Here is a 17,397-nt window from a genome sequence, read left to right as displayed (position 1 = left end):
TCAAAAACGATCAAATCAGGAAGCGTAGGAGTCTAACTTTTATTTAATTAGATATTGCTTTCGGAGAACATTTAATGCTTTCAAGGCAGTGTTTTGCATGAGCCAGATTTCGTTTAAGAATTTGTTAGTAATGTAGGTTGAAATGATGGACTATTTGCAATCATGGGTTGTTTTTTAAACGCTCAATTTGTGATTGTACCCAAAGGAGGGGAAAGGAACACTTAGGCTACATAGTCAATGTTGTGAAAATCAAGGATGCCTTTCTAAATGAAGCATTTCTAATTCCATGTTTCTTGATTTGCGCAACATCAAAAATGGGTGTGCGAACGTTTGTTTTTGTTTTTAAAAGTGACGTCAATACAGTGACTTCAAAAATAGGCCCCTTAGATTTTGACGTCAATTCACGCTTTCTAGACCTTAGATTTAGAGCGCCATGATGCCTACGGATATCAGCTTATATAATTGACTATTCTGGAATAAAAATTAGGCTTGGGTGGGCAAGCTTTAAAAAACATCTTATATTGTTAATTTTCCTTTCTTATTTCAGTTTTAATTCGCTCTTTGGACCATGCGTGGTAATCGATAGTGAGGGGGTTTAATCATTAAAAAGCATGTGCTTAGAGGTCCAGATCCAATATATCTCCCTCTTGTATTTAGATGATATGTAGTTTTTATGAGATACTTTAATAATTGGTCATTTGAAGTAATAATAATGACGTGTTCTTTAGAAAAAGTAACAAAATTGTTTTATTACTGGTTAACGACCAACCAAACCAAATAAGAGCTTGTAAAAACTCCATCTTGTCCCCTTATATTTAAGTCTCGTGTTTAACCAAAAACATTTGAACTAATTATTTGAATTGGATTGACTCAAATTAATTTTTCTTTGTTATCTGTGATTATTACACAACGCCATAAAAGAGAAGAAAACAATTTTCAATTAATTTGTTATTGTGTTGTTACGAGTTCAGTTCTAGAGAAAGGAATTAATACCATGCTAGTCAGCATGCTGTGATGAGCACATTTTATACGAAGATCCTTAGGGCTGGAACAAATTGATAAAGAAGGACCATATTGTTGAAGAAAAATGGGAATTGCAATGTTATTGTTGAGCTTGTTTGCTTTATCGTTAACAGGTATGTGTTTTTTTTTTTTTTCATAGTCCTCATTTGAGTTAGGAATTTCATTTTGCCGTCACTGCATAACATATAGTCGGGATAGTCGTTGTCAAGGCAAAGGAAAAAAAATCTCAAATCAATATCTTAGGAAAGTGAGAGTTTTTCTATTAGAGGCCCCCAGCTGTCTGCGTGAATGGGCTTTTTCATTTGCGTGAATGCGTGAAAATCAAAAAAAATTGCTTGAATGCATGAATTGGAAAGGTTTGCGTGAACAAAAATTGCGTGAATTGCGAAAAAAACATTGCGTGAATTTAGGAAAAAGAATTGCGTGAGGTCTGCTGGGTGGACCTCCATAAGATAAACCTTTTGACAACGAGATTCGGCCCTAGGTCATGTGGATGAATCTCTCCTCTATAGCACCACTGTCTAAAGATTTCTATCGAAATCTCAATGGGGATAGAAGTTCTATTGTTCCAAGGTTAGAAAATCCAGTGGGGGTGGTTTTCGAGTGCAGTTTTTTAAACATTTGATTTGGAGGGGGGATGAAATCAAAGTAAATTTTCCAGTGGGACTGAAATTCCATGGTGTTTTCCCACTGGGGACGAAATTTTTAATAAATTTTCCAGTGGTGCTAGGGTCCCAGCGGTCTGTGACACAGAGGTGTTCTATAAGATGAAAGGGCCAATTTTATTGTCAAAGGTTCATTTTATAAAAAGATTCTCAATAAGCCAAGAAGAGACTCGCATTTTGAGATTGGTCCTTCTGCTTTGACAACGACGATATTTAATATTATTTTTCTGTATTTCCATATCACCAATGTTAGAAGGCTCTCCCTCCTAACCCAGAGAAAAGAGCAAGAGAGAGAGATAGATGAAAGGAGACAGGAGAGGGAGATGGCAGAGAGAGGATAATTCATTATTGCCAAATTATCAAATCTGATCTTAAGTCTATTCACGATAAGTGTGCACTAAATTTTGCTTTGCTTGTTATTTCTCAACCAATGCTTCAATCTTAAAAAGCTTGGTATCGTTGGGAAGGTAGATTGACTGATTTTTCTGAAAAGAAATTTCTTACACAATGTAAAATTCCGGGGGTGACAAAGTGGTTTACTTTACATTCTGTTGAATATTGCAAATTTCAAATTATATTTCCTAGTCAAAGTATATATTTTTTGAAATTGTCAAGCTTTAAGCTTTCCGAAGATGTAAAAATAACGTTTATACGACCTATCTATTAAAAGTTGAATTTTTTCTTCTTCATTTTTATTCATGTTCTTTTTAAATTTCACGAAAAAAACTAACACTAAATTAATAAGCTCCTTCCTACCTTCCCAACGATACCAAGCTTTTTAAGATTGAAGCATTGGTTGAGAAGTAACAAGCAAAGCAAAATTTAGTGCACACTTATCGTGAATAGACTTTAATAAGAGAAATGAAGATTGTTATGCAAAGGTTTAAAAAGACAACTTGAACTGAACTTGAGTGGTTAAATCGTTACTTTTGAGAAAGCTCAATGTCACTTGTAAATCTTGAAAACTACATTTTTCTTATTTGCAATGAATGGTCCTTCCTTTAAATATTGTGTGTCAAATTCAATGTTAAACTTTTTTGCCAAAAAATCACGAGAGTGAAAAGGTTAAAAGGTTAACAGTTAAACATATTCGGCGTAATGGTTACAACACAACAAAGAGTCAACTCTATTAGAAACTGACATAAAGTATTCCTATCTATTATTCAATTCAAGTAAAAATCTCGGGCCAATCCTTAGGATCTTTAGTATCTTTCTGTAAAGTGACTTTTATCAAAATATATTTCTAAAACAAAAATAAAAAAATAAAAAATTTAATTTATAAATCATGAAACAAAATATTTGTTGCACCTTGGAAATAGTGTTTATTTATTATATACTCACTGTAACTATCTCATTGTGCCATTAGGCTAGGCTAGCTAGACTAGGCTATATTTATTCATTTATTTTATTTTAGTATGTTAGGCACACCTGGTTTCCATGGCCTCATTTTCAGTATCATGTCACAGTGTGAACTCAGTCTATTTAAGGCCTCACTTCAGTCACACCTCAGAGCTACCATTTTGTGTCATGTCATGCTGACTGACCATAATGGCATCATAATCCATAAGGCTCTAACCTTAAAGTAAACTTCAATTCAATGTGTCAATGTTCAACTCAAGTCAATCAATAGTCAATTCATTCACAGCATTTTTATATTGGCTACCTGGTAGGTTTCATTTCTTGTTCTTGTTCTTTGGCAGCCATCTTGTTTTTGCTTTTAGGCAGCCATTTTGTTTTGTTCTTTCAGTTCACACTGATAGATTAGGGCCTTGCCTTGACATGATTCATAGGTTCAGTATTTCATTCAAGCCTTTATTTTCTTTAACTTTTTCAATCAGACTTATACTTTTTCATTTTTCAATCAGACTTATACTTTTTCATTGAATTCAGACATTTTCATTTTTGAACTTAGACTTATTTTTTATAAACACAACACTCATAGACCTTTGTTATTTATTTCTACAGTTTGAACACATCACATCACATCAACAAAATCAATCAAACAAAGTTACAAACAGTGTCATTTCCTGTAACGCCACATTCAAACAGAACGCATTGAACAGTTACCAACGTTTCAACAATTTACATGTCAACCAACCGGTCAAGACGCACTATCAAGCGCATTGACTACTCACAACTCAACTCAACCGGTCAAAGAGTCTATTTGACGCCAACTTCAAACAACGAAATGTCTCAACCCGATGAGTCGTCTAACCCAAACACAAGTTCTCAATCAATTAATCAATCGTCACGTTCCATAGAAGATACAGAACTAGATGCACACGTTTTAATGCATGAAGCACTTGACCTGATCTGATCGATGAAAATCCCATCATTGCCGAAAATGCAGATCACATCTCAGTCACCATCCAGCGACTTCAAGCCCTACGAAATAAATTATACCGTCTTGATGGGATCTTGAAGAAAGCCAAAAGCAACCCTGAATTATTACATGAGATTAATGCCACCCTACTTGCAATCAAGGAATACTTCAAGGATTCAAAGAACCTCAAACCAGATATCAAATCAATTCAACCCACTCTGGACGTCACCAATTTCAAGGAGCAATCCAGACGTTTTGCAATCAGTGAGTTGAAAAGAACTATAAATGAACTTAAAAAGGATTTTGATATTACCTTTAATGATTTAACTGACAATGAACTTATCCAGTTAAAAGCTGAACTATCATCAAAAGCTGAGAAAGTCGACAAAGCTGCAGAGAGGTATGAATCTATTCTTCAAACACCAGTCTCAGAAACCAAGGACGTAACTGAAATTAAGGACCTTGGTGAACAATACGATTCATTGCTGAAATCCAAGTCAAGCTACACCACTCAACTTCTCAAACTTGTGAAAGACCGTGACGTCTACAAAGTTAAGTCTTTTACTGAATCAAAACTGAACATTCGCCTCGAAAAATTTTCCGGCTCAAGTGATTCCAGTATCGATTTTTATACGTTCAAATCAAACTTTGTTAAGCTTCATGAGAGATCTACACCTCGACATTTGCTACCTGACTTGCTCAAAAACAACTATCTCAAAGACCCTGCTCTGAGCATGGTCAAAAGTCTTACCGATATCGAGAGAGAGTATCTGGGGACAACTTCAATTTGCCTACGGAGACGTTAAACATCTACTGACTAGGAAGTTGAATCAACTCAACACCATCGACAATATTTCAAAGATCAAGGGCGCAGACAATATTGCGTTCGCATTGAGCAAAGTCATCAACCTCATCAAAGATCTCATTCTCATCGCGGATACTCACAACATCCAGGAATACCTCTACTATGGGGACGGTATTCAACGCATCTACGCACTGCTCGGAGATTCTCGCCTATCAAGATGGTTATCAACAATGGATGAAAGCACCTCACCTCACGTCATATGGAAGAGATTGGTTCGAATTCCTAGAGAAAGAACTGAAGCTACAACAACAAAAGGTGATCATCATGGGTCCATCAGAATCCTCGTCAAAAAGACCACCATCAGACCAATCAAAGTCTAAGCAAGATTCATCCAAAACAAATCGACGAGGAGGATACAATTCCAACCCGCCATCACCATCAATCACAACATGCACCATCTGCAACTCAGCCGATGGATCAACAGATCACATATCAACATCTGGACCAAAAGGAACACGACTCATCCAGTACCACACCTGCAAGCAATTCGTGGAACTGACACCACCAGCCAAACGTCTTTCACTACTCAAAGGGAAAGGCTACTGCTTCCAATGCCTCTATCCAGGGGCTGACATATCAACTGGCAAACACAAAGAGGGACGCTGCCAACACGATTTTGTTTGTCCACATCAATCCCACGACAATGACATCCCAAGAAAACATGTTCTTGTATGCGAAGAACATAAGGACACTCAAGCCAACAAAGATGTTTTGCAGAAGTACAAGGAACGTTGCACTAGAAGTCTGCGGCTACCAACATTTGCCAAGGAGATCAGCCTGTCATTCATGAATGCCTGCTTCAAATCAAACCCAATAAATGATGTTGACGTTCCTCAAGGTATCTTCTTATTTCAATCAATCCTGATCAACAATCGTCAATATACAATCTTCTTCGACAATGGCTGCTTTGATTTCATTGTCAAGCACTCTGCAGTGAAATCTCTCGGACCGCTGGCTATTCAAGAATCATCTCGATCCATTGAAATCAGTGGTGTTGGTAACACCACAACTCACTCAACCTATGGTACGTACAATGTCAAGATACCCATGCACAATGGTCAAATGGCATCAATGTCTGGCACATGTATGGAAGAAATCACTGCTGTCTTCCCACACTACACACTCGATGAACCATTTCAAGACATCCAAAGATCATATCAAACCTCTGGTCGAGATTCAAAGACACTTCCCATCCCATCATCAGTAGTTGGAGGAGAAGTGCACCTCATGATCGGTATGCGTTATTTACGTTATCACCCTAAGATGATACATCAACTTCATTCTGGCTTAGCAATTTACGAATCTCCATTCAAGAACGTCAACGGTGGTAGAGGAGTGATAGGAGGTCCGCATCCTATCTTTACCAGCATCCATCGGTGTTTCTTTGCTGACAAACCAGGAGCTTCAGCATTCTTCACCAGCCAACTCCGATTGTACAACTCTGGTTCAAATTTTGATCCTGACGTATCATTATCTGTCCTGCCTTCTCATCCAGGAAAGCATTTTGACACATCAGAATCAGTTGGCTCAGAAATAACCTATCGTTGTGTCAATTGTAGAAGCTGCAAGGACTGCAAGCAATCAAGCCATCAAGAAGCAATCAGCATCAGGGAGGAGATAGAACAAGAAATCATCAATTCTTCCATCACAATTGATACCAACAATCAGACCATCACAGCAAAACTGCCATTCATCGAAGAGGCTGATGTCAAGCTCACCCCAAACAAATCAATCGCACAGAAGATCTACTACCAGCAGCTGAGGAAACTTGATCGCAACTCTAAAGACAAGGAAGATATCCTGAAGTCTGAAGCAAAGCTACAGAGCATGGGCTTTGTGGATTATGTCAGCAACTTATCAGAAGACATCCGTCAATCACTTCACGCAAACTCAACTCAAAACTTCATCCCATGGCGTGCAGTTTGGAAATCAACTTCGCTCAGCACACCATGTCGTATTGTATTTGATGCTTCCTTCCCTACCGCATCTGGTTACAGCTTAAACGACTGCCTTGCCAAAGGAAGCAACAATCTAAACAAGCTGCAAGAAGTACTGCTACGCTGGTCAACTCATAGAATTGGCATACATACCGATGTATGCAAGATGTACAACACTATCCACCTCAACCCAGACCATTGGTGCTATCAGCGTTATATTTGGCACCCAGAACTTGACTCATCAAAGACACCAATGGAAAAAGTGATCAAAACACTAATCTATGGAATCAGATCCAGCGGAAATCAGGCGGAGCGAGGACTTCGTCAGATTGCCTACTTATTTCAAGATCAATATCCTGAAGTTTATCGCATCGTCAATGAAGATGTTTATGTCGATGATTGTCTAACAGGAGAAGAATCAATCAAGATCGCCCATCAGCGTGCAGATGAATTTGAATATGTCATTGGTCATGGAGGCTTCCGTCTCAAAGGAGTCACTTTCACTGGCGAAGATCCGCTAACAGACCTCACTGATGATGGTGAATCAATTATCGTTGGAGGATTGAAATGGTATCCAAAGACAGATGAGGTATCACTTAACATTTCTGAACTGAACTTCTCCAAAAAGACAAGAGGCAAGAAGAATCAAGATCGATTGAATATCATTCCTGAAAAACTCACACGTCGTCAATGTATCTCAAAGGTTGCAGAGATCTACGACCTCACTGGCAAGATTGCACCTCTTGTGGCTGCAATGAAGTTAGACCTCCAACAACTAAACCTACGACAACTTCAATGGGATGATGTCCTGCCCAACGAGCTGCGACAAGTATGGCTCAATCATTTTGAAACAATGCAAGAAATTGGATCCATCCGCTTCAAACGATCAATCGTACCCAAGGATGCTGTCGATATGCAAATCGAAACTCTGGATTTTGGGGATGCAAGTCAAAGCTTGGTATGTGTTAGTATCTATGCACGATTCCGTCTCAAAGATGGCTCTCATTCCTGTCAACTTGTCTTCTCACGCACAAGAACTGTTCAAAAGACATCATTACCAAGAGCTGAGTTGTATGCTGCGTTATTGAATGCATACACAAGTGAAATCGTCAAAAGATCATTCAAAGGACTTGTTGTATCATCCAAGAAGTTTACAGACAGTCAAATCGCATTACATTGGATCAGTAACGATCAAAAGCCATTGAAGGAATGGGTCCGGAACCGTGTCATTGAAATCAATCGTTTTTCATCAAAGGACCAGTGGGCCTACATTCAATCGAACGACAACATTGCTGATCTTGGTACAAGACCAGGAGCTCAAATCAAGGATGTTGACCAATCTTCAAATTGGATCAATGGATTACCATGGATGCGGTTGCCATCATCTCAATTTCCAACACAATCTGCTGACCAGTTGAAGCTAACAGCCCAGCAACAATCAGAAGTTCAAAAGGAGAAGTCATTCCATTATGTCTCGTTCACATCCGAAAGCATTCTCAATGAAATGAAGAAACGGTATGAATATTCCATGTACCTTCTGGATCCAATGAAACACAAATTTACAGTTGTTATCAGAATCATGGCTTACGTTATCCGTTTTGTAAGAAATTTTGTCAAGCGAGCTCGAGACAAATCAGAGATTGTATCATCACAGAATGTATCATCACAGAAGAACAGCATTATTCTGACCAATGAAGAAATCACAGATGCTGAGATGTACTACTACAGAAAGGGATCAGATGAAGTACGTCATTTCACTTCCAAATCAAAGTATGAGAAGATTTCAACCGACAACAAAAACGGCATCTTAATCTACACAGGCAGAATTCTTCCAAGCAAAGGTGTATCGATTGTTGGCGCATTCACAGATATTATGAAGGAAGGATCTATCAACCGATTCATTTTGTGTACCATTGCTGGATAGATATTCACCAATTGCGTATAGCATCTCAATGGATATCCACTGGAATCATTCCACCGTCAAGCATTCCGGCATCGAAACAACCCATCGGTATGTTCTGAAAAAGTTCATGTCATCGAAGGGAGATTGCTCATCAAACACATCAAGAGAAATTGCCATAGATGTCGATACCTTGCTAAACGCACTGTGGAGATGGCAATGGGACCAGTATCATCCTTCAATCTAACCATTGCTCCCTCATTTTACTACACACAGTTAGATCTGTCTGGACCGTATCAGTCATTTTCACCAAGTCACAAACGTACTACCGTCAAAATATGGCTTATAGTATTTTGCTGTTGTGCTACATCTGCAATCAAAATTAAAGTCATGGACGATTATTCAACCACCTCTTTCATACAAGCATTCACGAGATTTTCATGCGACCAATCCACCTCTTTCATACAAGCATTCACGAGATTTTCATGCGACCATGGCTATCCAAAACGCCTGATTGTGCGATGATGAGGTAGAGTCAAGGATGATGCGGGATGCAAGGAGATGCGTATCGATCATGATCCATGACCTGAGTGAGACCAAGTTGATGCAGAACCTACACATTGATTTTGACGCATGCCCTGTTCAAGGACACAACATGCACGGAAAGGTTGAACGTAAAATCAAGGAGGTCAATCAATCAATTGAGAAGAGCCTTCAAAATCATCGCCTATCTATACTACAATGGGAAACACTCAGCTCAAGTATCGCAAATCAAATCAATAATCTTCCTATTGCCATCGGTGACATTACAGGAGATTTCGAATGTCTAGATTTGATCACCCCGAATCGTCTCTTGTTGGGTCGTAATAACGAACGATGCCCTGACAACACCATTTTCTGCGACAATCCAACCAGAATAATGAAGGAAAATCAAAAAATCTACAACTCATGGTTCGAAGTTTGGTTGCTAGTTCATGTGCCCAAACTTATGAAACAGTCAAAATGGTTCAACAGTGATAAAATCAATATCGGTGATGTTGTAATTTTCACCAAACGAGAGTCAACGTTAACAAATCAATATACCTATGGAATCATCAAAAGCCTGGAGTTCGGTGATGACATGCTTCCGAGAAAAGCAGTTATTCAATACAGAAACGAAAACGAGGATATCATGCGAGAAACGAATCGTTCAGTACGTGGTCTTGTTATTATTCACCCTATTGATGAATGTGATTTTATGGTCGAGCTTGGCGAAATGGCTAAGAATGTGGACATGAAATTTGTCAATTAAATTTTTCCCTTTTTGGTGGGGAATGTAAAGTGACTTTTATCAAAATATATTTCTAAAACAAAAATAAAAAAGTACAAAATTTAATTTATAAATCATGAAACAAAATATTTGTTGCACCTTGGAAATAGTGTTTATTTATCATATACTTACTGTAACTTATCTCATTTGTGTGCCATTAGTCTAGGCTAGCTAGACTAGGCTATATTTATTCATTTATTTTATTTTAGTATGTTAGGCACACCTGGTTTCCATGGCCTCATTTTCAGTATCATGTCACAGTGTGAACTCAGTCTATTTAAGGCCTCACTTCAGTCACACCTCAGAGCTACCATTTTGTGTCATGTCATGCTGACTGACCATAATGGCATCATAATCCATAAGGCTCTAACCTTAAAGTAAACTTCAATTCAATGTGTCAATGTTCAACTCAAGTCAATCAATAGTCAATTCATTCACAGCATTTTTATATTGGCTACCTGGTAGGTTTCATTTCTTGTTCTTGTTCTTTGGCAGCCATCTTGTTTTTGCTTTTAGGCAGCCATTTTGTTTTGTTCTTTCAGTTCACACTGATAGATTAGGGCCTTGCCTTGACATGATTCATAGGTTCAGTATTTCATTCAAGCCTTTATTTTCATTTTTCAATCAGACTTATACTTTTTCATTTTTCAATCAGACTTATACTTTTTCATTGAATTCAGACATTTTCATTTTTGAACTTAGACTTATTTTTTATAAACACAACACTCATAGACCTTTGTTATTTATTTCTACAGTTTGAACACATCACATCACATCAACAAAATCAATCAAACAAAGTTACAAACAGTGTCATTTCCTGTAACGCCACACTTTCATGAGAGGCAACTGCATTTGATTGGTTCGAAAACGTAGATAGAATTTAAGTTTTTTTCAAAGAGGGGGCCCGCAGAAGTTGGTGGTAAATTATTTTATTTTTCGCTATAAATTCAACTTTATGAGTAATCGTCTATTTTGGTTATTGAGGTTGTTGCTAGACCTTATTGGAAAGTATCTTTAAAAACTAATAATATTTTTGAGTTTTGAACCATTCACATGCGGTTATGTACCACGAAGCATGATGCGGTTCCTAAGGTTTGGCCTGCTACTAATATTCAGACTTAAATAAGGCTAATACACCCACCGAAGAAGGACTGGGACGGTTTTAGTGGGATAAAGCGGACAACAAATGCCCGCGCGGCAATTGGTGGCTACGGTCGAAAGGTGTATAAAGATTATTTTCTAAAGATTTATCCCATTTACTTTCAGGTGTGATATGCAGCGAAGTGTTCATATCTCAATCGACCGGTATTGATTCACTCAACTGTGGTACATCACAATTGCCATGCAAAAGCATTGAATTTGCCTTAAAGAAAGATGATCAAATCTCCGTACTATCTTTAATGGAATCTTACCGTTCGATTGGTCCAATTGCAATTTCGGGAAATCAAATTTTGATTCGACGCGCTACTCAAGTTAAAAGCCCAATAACACTTTCCTTTAACGGTATAAGTTTATTCAACTATGAAAACACTACTACTAACAGCAGTCTTCGATTTTCATTCCAAAACTTAGAATTAAACAATGTAACGTTATTCTCGGATGAAACTGTCAATACCAACGTCTATTTTATAATCAATGATTGTACCATACAAGGATCAAAACCAATTATCAAGACTTTGCCAAATCGAAACCAAACTAAAACAAATGATTTCCTAGCGATTGATATCCGGAATTCCACCATCGACATCTCAGGCTATATCATTCAACATTCTGCAGCCTCTCTTCTGAAAATCAACATTCAAGATTCATCCATTTTGACCGGAGCTATCTTCACCAACACTTCATTGAACCTTAACATTCATAACACTCGTTTTGAAGGAGGAGTTACGAGTAGGCAGCAAACCACACAGGCCAAGATTCTCGAAATATCTGGTAATCCTCAACAGACCTTGATCAACTTAACCAACATTGAAATCACCGGGAACCACTTTAGAAAGACTTTCCTACATTGTAAAAATAGTGATATTTACATCCACAACATTTCCCTTAGAGATTGCAAAATCGGTCAATTATTTGATTTCACTGATGTTACCAGTATAATTGAAGGTGGAATCTCTTTAATTGGTGTCCAAAGCGAGGGTGCATATCTTATCGATACTAAAAAATCCATTGTCAAGTTCACTGGACTTGTTAATCTTTTAGACTCCCATGCAAAGTTATTAAAGGGGCAACAGAAAAGTCATTTGATTTTCGACCATCTTCAAGTTATTGACACAGTCGCAGAACACATTCTTATGCAGTTGGCACACTCGCAAATGACTGTACGTGAATTGAAACTCCAGCGTCATCACTGTACTCACACGGCGGTTTTTATTCAAAATTCAAACGTAACAATCGAAAATGCTGAAATTTTGAACTCTAAATTCCAGTTTGGTTTCTTCCTTTTTTCCAACTCTCGTTTAATCATCAACAGGGGACGATATTTAGAGAATGAAGTATCTACTAATTTCTGGGGAATTGCTGGCTCTCATATTGCGCTTTATAACACGGAATTTCATAAAAACAAAGGCTGGCAAGGGCATAAACTGGCTATGAACAATATCATTGCCGCTGAACAAAAGAGTAACGTTATCTTCAAAAATATAAATATCACTGAAAATGCTTATTTCTCTGGAATCAAAGCCTCCTCCTCGAACATGGACTTGAATTACATCAATTTCGTGGACAATCGAGCTTATTCGCATGGTAAAACCGTGATTTACGAGGGTGAAACTTGTGACCAATCTTTCAATATCAGCATTCAGAATATCTTCGCCAGAATCACCAATCAACAAGACTTTGAACACATGAGCGCTATATTCTCAATTGATATCATCCATTCAGCTCTAATTTTGGACAATGTTGTTATTGATGTCCAAAGCATGTCATACCCTCAAATCAGTACACTCCATCTCAGATTCGCAACGTTAAACACGAAGGTGTTACAAAATCCTAATAACACGGCGTATATTGTTAAATGCCCACCAAGCTATAACCCAAGCGGTATCCCCAAGCTACAGTTTGATTTTTATTCGTACACACTACTATGTATACCTTGCTCACGTGGGACATATACGTTGGCACGTGGTTCTGAGAGCTTAAGATACATCGATAATGTTGATTGGGATGTTGAGACTTGGAAAAACAATGACCGGACATTTGACGTTAAAGATTTCACTCACGTCCAGGGCTGTACTGCTTGTCCGGCAGGAGGAAATTGCACCTTTGGTATTAAAAGCCAGGGCAATTATTACGGACAGATAAAAAAAGAGACTGAGGAGAGTGAAGAGGTAGAGTTTATTCCATGCCCTTCTTTTTATTGCTGTTCAAATTTACAGAAAACATGCCAAAATATCACAAGTTGTAATACAAATCGAAAAGGAACACTCTGCGGCTCATGTGAAGATGGTTTCTTCGAAAATTATTTTTACCCAACATGCATTTCGAATAATGAATGCACTGCTGTTAAGATGAGACGATTCTGGCTTGTTTACACTGCAACCGCTTTTGTGTTAACCATTTTGATTTTCAGCATCAAAGATTTGAGTTATTTTTTAGCAGGTGTGGCGCTATATCTCAAAGTAAAACTGACCGCGTTACAAAAGAAATTCATGAAAACACGAAGTCTTGAACGTTATAAGAAAACACCTGGTTCGATTAATTACAATGGTCATCAAATTATCAACGACTGTCTAGCAGAGCCTGAAAAACCAAGACGTTTTATTTTCTCCGCGGTTCTACAAATCACCTTGGCATTTTTCCAGATCGTTAGTTTAATCAAGTTACGTAACCAATCGAAAACGAGTAAAACCATGACCCGAATTTTCGACTTGTTCAATTTACAGATCGCGTTAGATGAAGCTGAAATTGTATGTCCATTTGAATCTATGAATGTTGTTTGGAAATATTTCATCAAAAATGTTCTTTTCATCATCTGTATGGTCATGTTTCTCATCATCGCTACCCTCATCAACCAATTCATCCGATTATTCAAATGTAAAAGTATATGCAAATCGAAAAGTTTTGAATATTTTTCACCACCAGAACATCAACGTCTAAACTTTTTGGATAAACTTGTGGTTTGTTATACCAAAGTTCTTGCGTTTGGGTACAAGAACATTTCATTATTTGCTATCATTTCGTTAAATTGTGTTGAAGTGAACTCAGAATCTGTACTTTACATCTCAGGTAATATCAAATGCTTTCAAGGATGGCAGTATGCTGTCGCTTTACTACTGTTCCTATGGATTATTCCCTTCCCAGCGGCTCTTGTTTATTCATATAAGCTATTCGATCGAGGCTTAATTAGCGAGAAAATGTTTTTGTTGAGCTTATGCTTTCCGGCTCTTTCCGTATACTTTTTCATCAAATACCGGAACAGTCATGACGGACGCTTCATAGAGCGACATGGACTAAAGGCTGTCTTGTACGATATATTTGAAGAGCCATACCGGGTTATTTCCGTAAACGAATTCGGTGTACCGGCCACAATGTACTGGTGGAACGCGTGGCGCTTATACGAACGTCTTATTATTGTCGTTCTAGTGAACTTCTTTATTGAGCCGTTGCTTCGAATGTGTGTCATAGCCCCTATTATGATATTCCTATTGATGTTACACTATCATGTCAGACCGTATAAAGAGACAATGACTCTACTATCGTGGCTTGATATTTCGTCATTCGCCTGTTTGTCGTTTTACGTCGTTGATAACATGTTCCGGTCGTTTGCTTACATTTTTGATATACCGTTGAAAAACCAAATTGCGAAAGCTTTGACAGTGTTGGAAATTTTCGAAGCGATTTTAACACCTTTGACTGTTATTTGTATCTTTATTGTGACTTTTGGCTTTGAAGCTGTTTATGAATTCACTAGGAATTTGGCCAAAAAAACTACGTGATTTTGTTTTAAAATAATTTAGTTTTTGGTGAACTATCTATAATTCGCTTTCTAGTATTCTCTTACTCTTTAAATACTTTAACGATACAAACTGGGGAATTTCGTCGCCGTCAAAAAGTCGTACATACTATGTGACTATGTAATTAGTTTTCATTCTCCCAGTGGTGATTGATAAGAGTCAAGTATGGTGGTACATATTTATTTTTTATTTTTTATCATATTATTTTACATTTCAGTGAACTCCTTCCTGTAAGGTTTTTCTTGGTAAACACTCTCATTTTTATGGACTGTGATGTAGTATAATTGAGTTGGTTAATTCTTTTTAAAGGTTTTATTTTTACATATGTGTTCCCGTTCTATATCAGACACATATTTCATATCAGGACAGTGTCTGCCTATTGCTGTATTATGCTGGTATAAGCAAAAAAACGTTTTTCTTTTCCTCTTTCTGACCAATCTTGCTCCACATCCATGTCAATTCAATATGAAAAAGCTTGTGAATTAAACTATAAACTAATTAAACTATATCACTCTTATTTAAAAACAAAACCTTTAATTTATAGAGTTGAACCTTTTCCGCCCTTACCACTAACTCATACTAAAACTCTGCATTGTTTTACGAGACAAACACATAGGTGTCTGCTTTGACCGACCCTCGATCGTTATTCTTTGACAAAAAAAGTTCAACTTGTAAAGATAATAGTAGACTTCAGAAAAAGGAGGGACAAAAAAGTTTTTTAGTACAATATATTTAATATTGATGTCAAACGTTATTTTTAAATAACATAATTTCTGTAATTATTTCTGTTTTCATTTGCATTGAATTTTAAATTAAATTTTATGGCAATTTACTCACGTCCTGCCTGTCCCGTGTTAATAAAAAGAGACTTCCGACTACTTGCAGTTTGGATGAATTTTTTACTTGAATTGGGCTACAGTGTTCCAGAAATAATTTACCCCCTATGTTGAGGTTCTTGTTTGGAAAGAGTGACCCCTTGGATTTCTTTTTCAATTTCTCAGGACCCCCTGGATTTTTTCTTCTCATTTTTTGCACCACCCTGGATTTTCAACTTTATTTTACTGACCACCCTGGATTTTTACATTTGAAAAGTAAGACCCCCCTGGATTTTCTTTTCCATACCATCCTGGACGTCACATCTCCTCAACATAGAGGACATAGACTTTTTCTGGAATAGCCCAATAAGTTTCTAATTTTAGTTTACCCCTATGTTGTTGAGGAGGTGTGACGTCTAGGGTATTATGGAGAAAAAAAGGTCCAGGTGGGGTCGAAGGGGTCTATCAAATCCGATAGCCCTTCTTTTCTTAGAAATATTTTTCGTTGATAAAAACAAATACCTTAAAATGAAAACACGAAATCTTTTTAGGCACAGTGATTGATCAAAAAAGATTTCTAAGGATTCTTTGAGTTCTATAATATAGACAATGTGGTCACACTTCGAGTTTTATTTACAGTAATATATTTCCCAGGTCTATCGACCTCTATGAAATAATCATGCTTAACATTTTACAATTTATGGAGATCTTTTTCCCATTCTGCGAGCAATTTTTCTTTGAAGTTGGCGACAGATGTTGCAGCTACAACATCAACTCCAAGACCATTCCATATGTCAATACTTCTGTAGAACAACGAATTTGTTTGATACCCTCTGACACCATCATTTGCAAAGTTTCTTTGTAGTTCGTAATCGTGCTGACGTTTCGGGCGTTCGCGAAGGACAAACTTTTGACAGGCCGATGATTTATCATAAACGTGAAGATGTTTATATACTTCAACCATATCGCCAATTTTACGTCTGATTTTCAGTGTCGGAAGGTTAATCTTACGGAGACGGTATTCGTAAGATTTGTTCTTGTACCCGCTAACCAGTCTCGTGGCCCTTCGCTGAACACTCTCGATGGCATCGATGTGTTTGATGAGTCGTGGAGAACCAAACGGCTTGAGCGTACTCAAGATGAGGTCGGACGAACGCTATAAAAAGAGTGCGGAGCATTTCTGGTGAAAGAAAGTCAAAACTTCTGCTGATCAGACCAACGATTGAGTTAGCTTTCTTGATTTTACCAAAGATGTGTTCTTCAAAATTCAGTTCCCCAACGATAATCACTCCGAGATCTTTTTCTTGATCCACATGCTCCAGGATTAACCCGTCTATGTTGTATGGATGGGCATGTTTGATGTTCCAAAATTTTCCTAGTGTTAGCACGTGGCATTTATCTGGGTGGAATCTGAGTAGCCAGTCCTTTGACCATCTTTCCATTGCATCGATATCATGTTGCAAGCGAATGGCATCTTCAGCACTATTTATCTCCTCAACAAGCTTAGTGTCGTCTGCAAAGAGGTACATATCAGTTTGGTTGCTTTCATATGTCTATGTTCTAGCGTTTTTTCAACAGCGGGCGATTTGAGAAAAAGTGAATCTC

General features: G+C 37.6%; 1 protein-coding gene across 1 annotated transcript; it reads left to right on the top strand.

Annotated features, from left to right (window-relative positions):
- The first annotated feature begins 12,294 nt into the window (after positions 1-12,294).
- On the top strand, positions 12,295-15,026 carry LOC136823519 (uncharacterized). Its single transcript, XM_067079705.1, has one exon. It carries the CDS (start codon positions 12,317-12,319, stop codon positions 14,957-14,959), a length of 2,643 nt encoding a protein of 880 aa, XP_066935806.1. The 5' UTR covers positions 12,295-12,316; the 3' UTR covers positions 14,960-15,026.
- Positions 15,027-17,397: the final 2,371 nt, after the last annotated feature.

The sequence above is a fragment of the Clytia hemisphaerica genome, unplaced genomic scaffold (assembly GCF_902728285.1).
Source record: "Clytia hemisphaerica strain Z4C2 unplaced genomic scaffold, Clytia hemisphaerica genome assembly, whole genome shotgun sequence".
Lineage (NCBI taxonomy): Eukaryota > Metazoa > Cnidaria > Hydrozoa > Leptothecata > Clytiidae > Clytia > Clytia hemisphaerica.
This window is presented reverse-complemented; position numbering and strand designations above follow the sequence as displayed.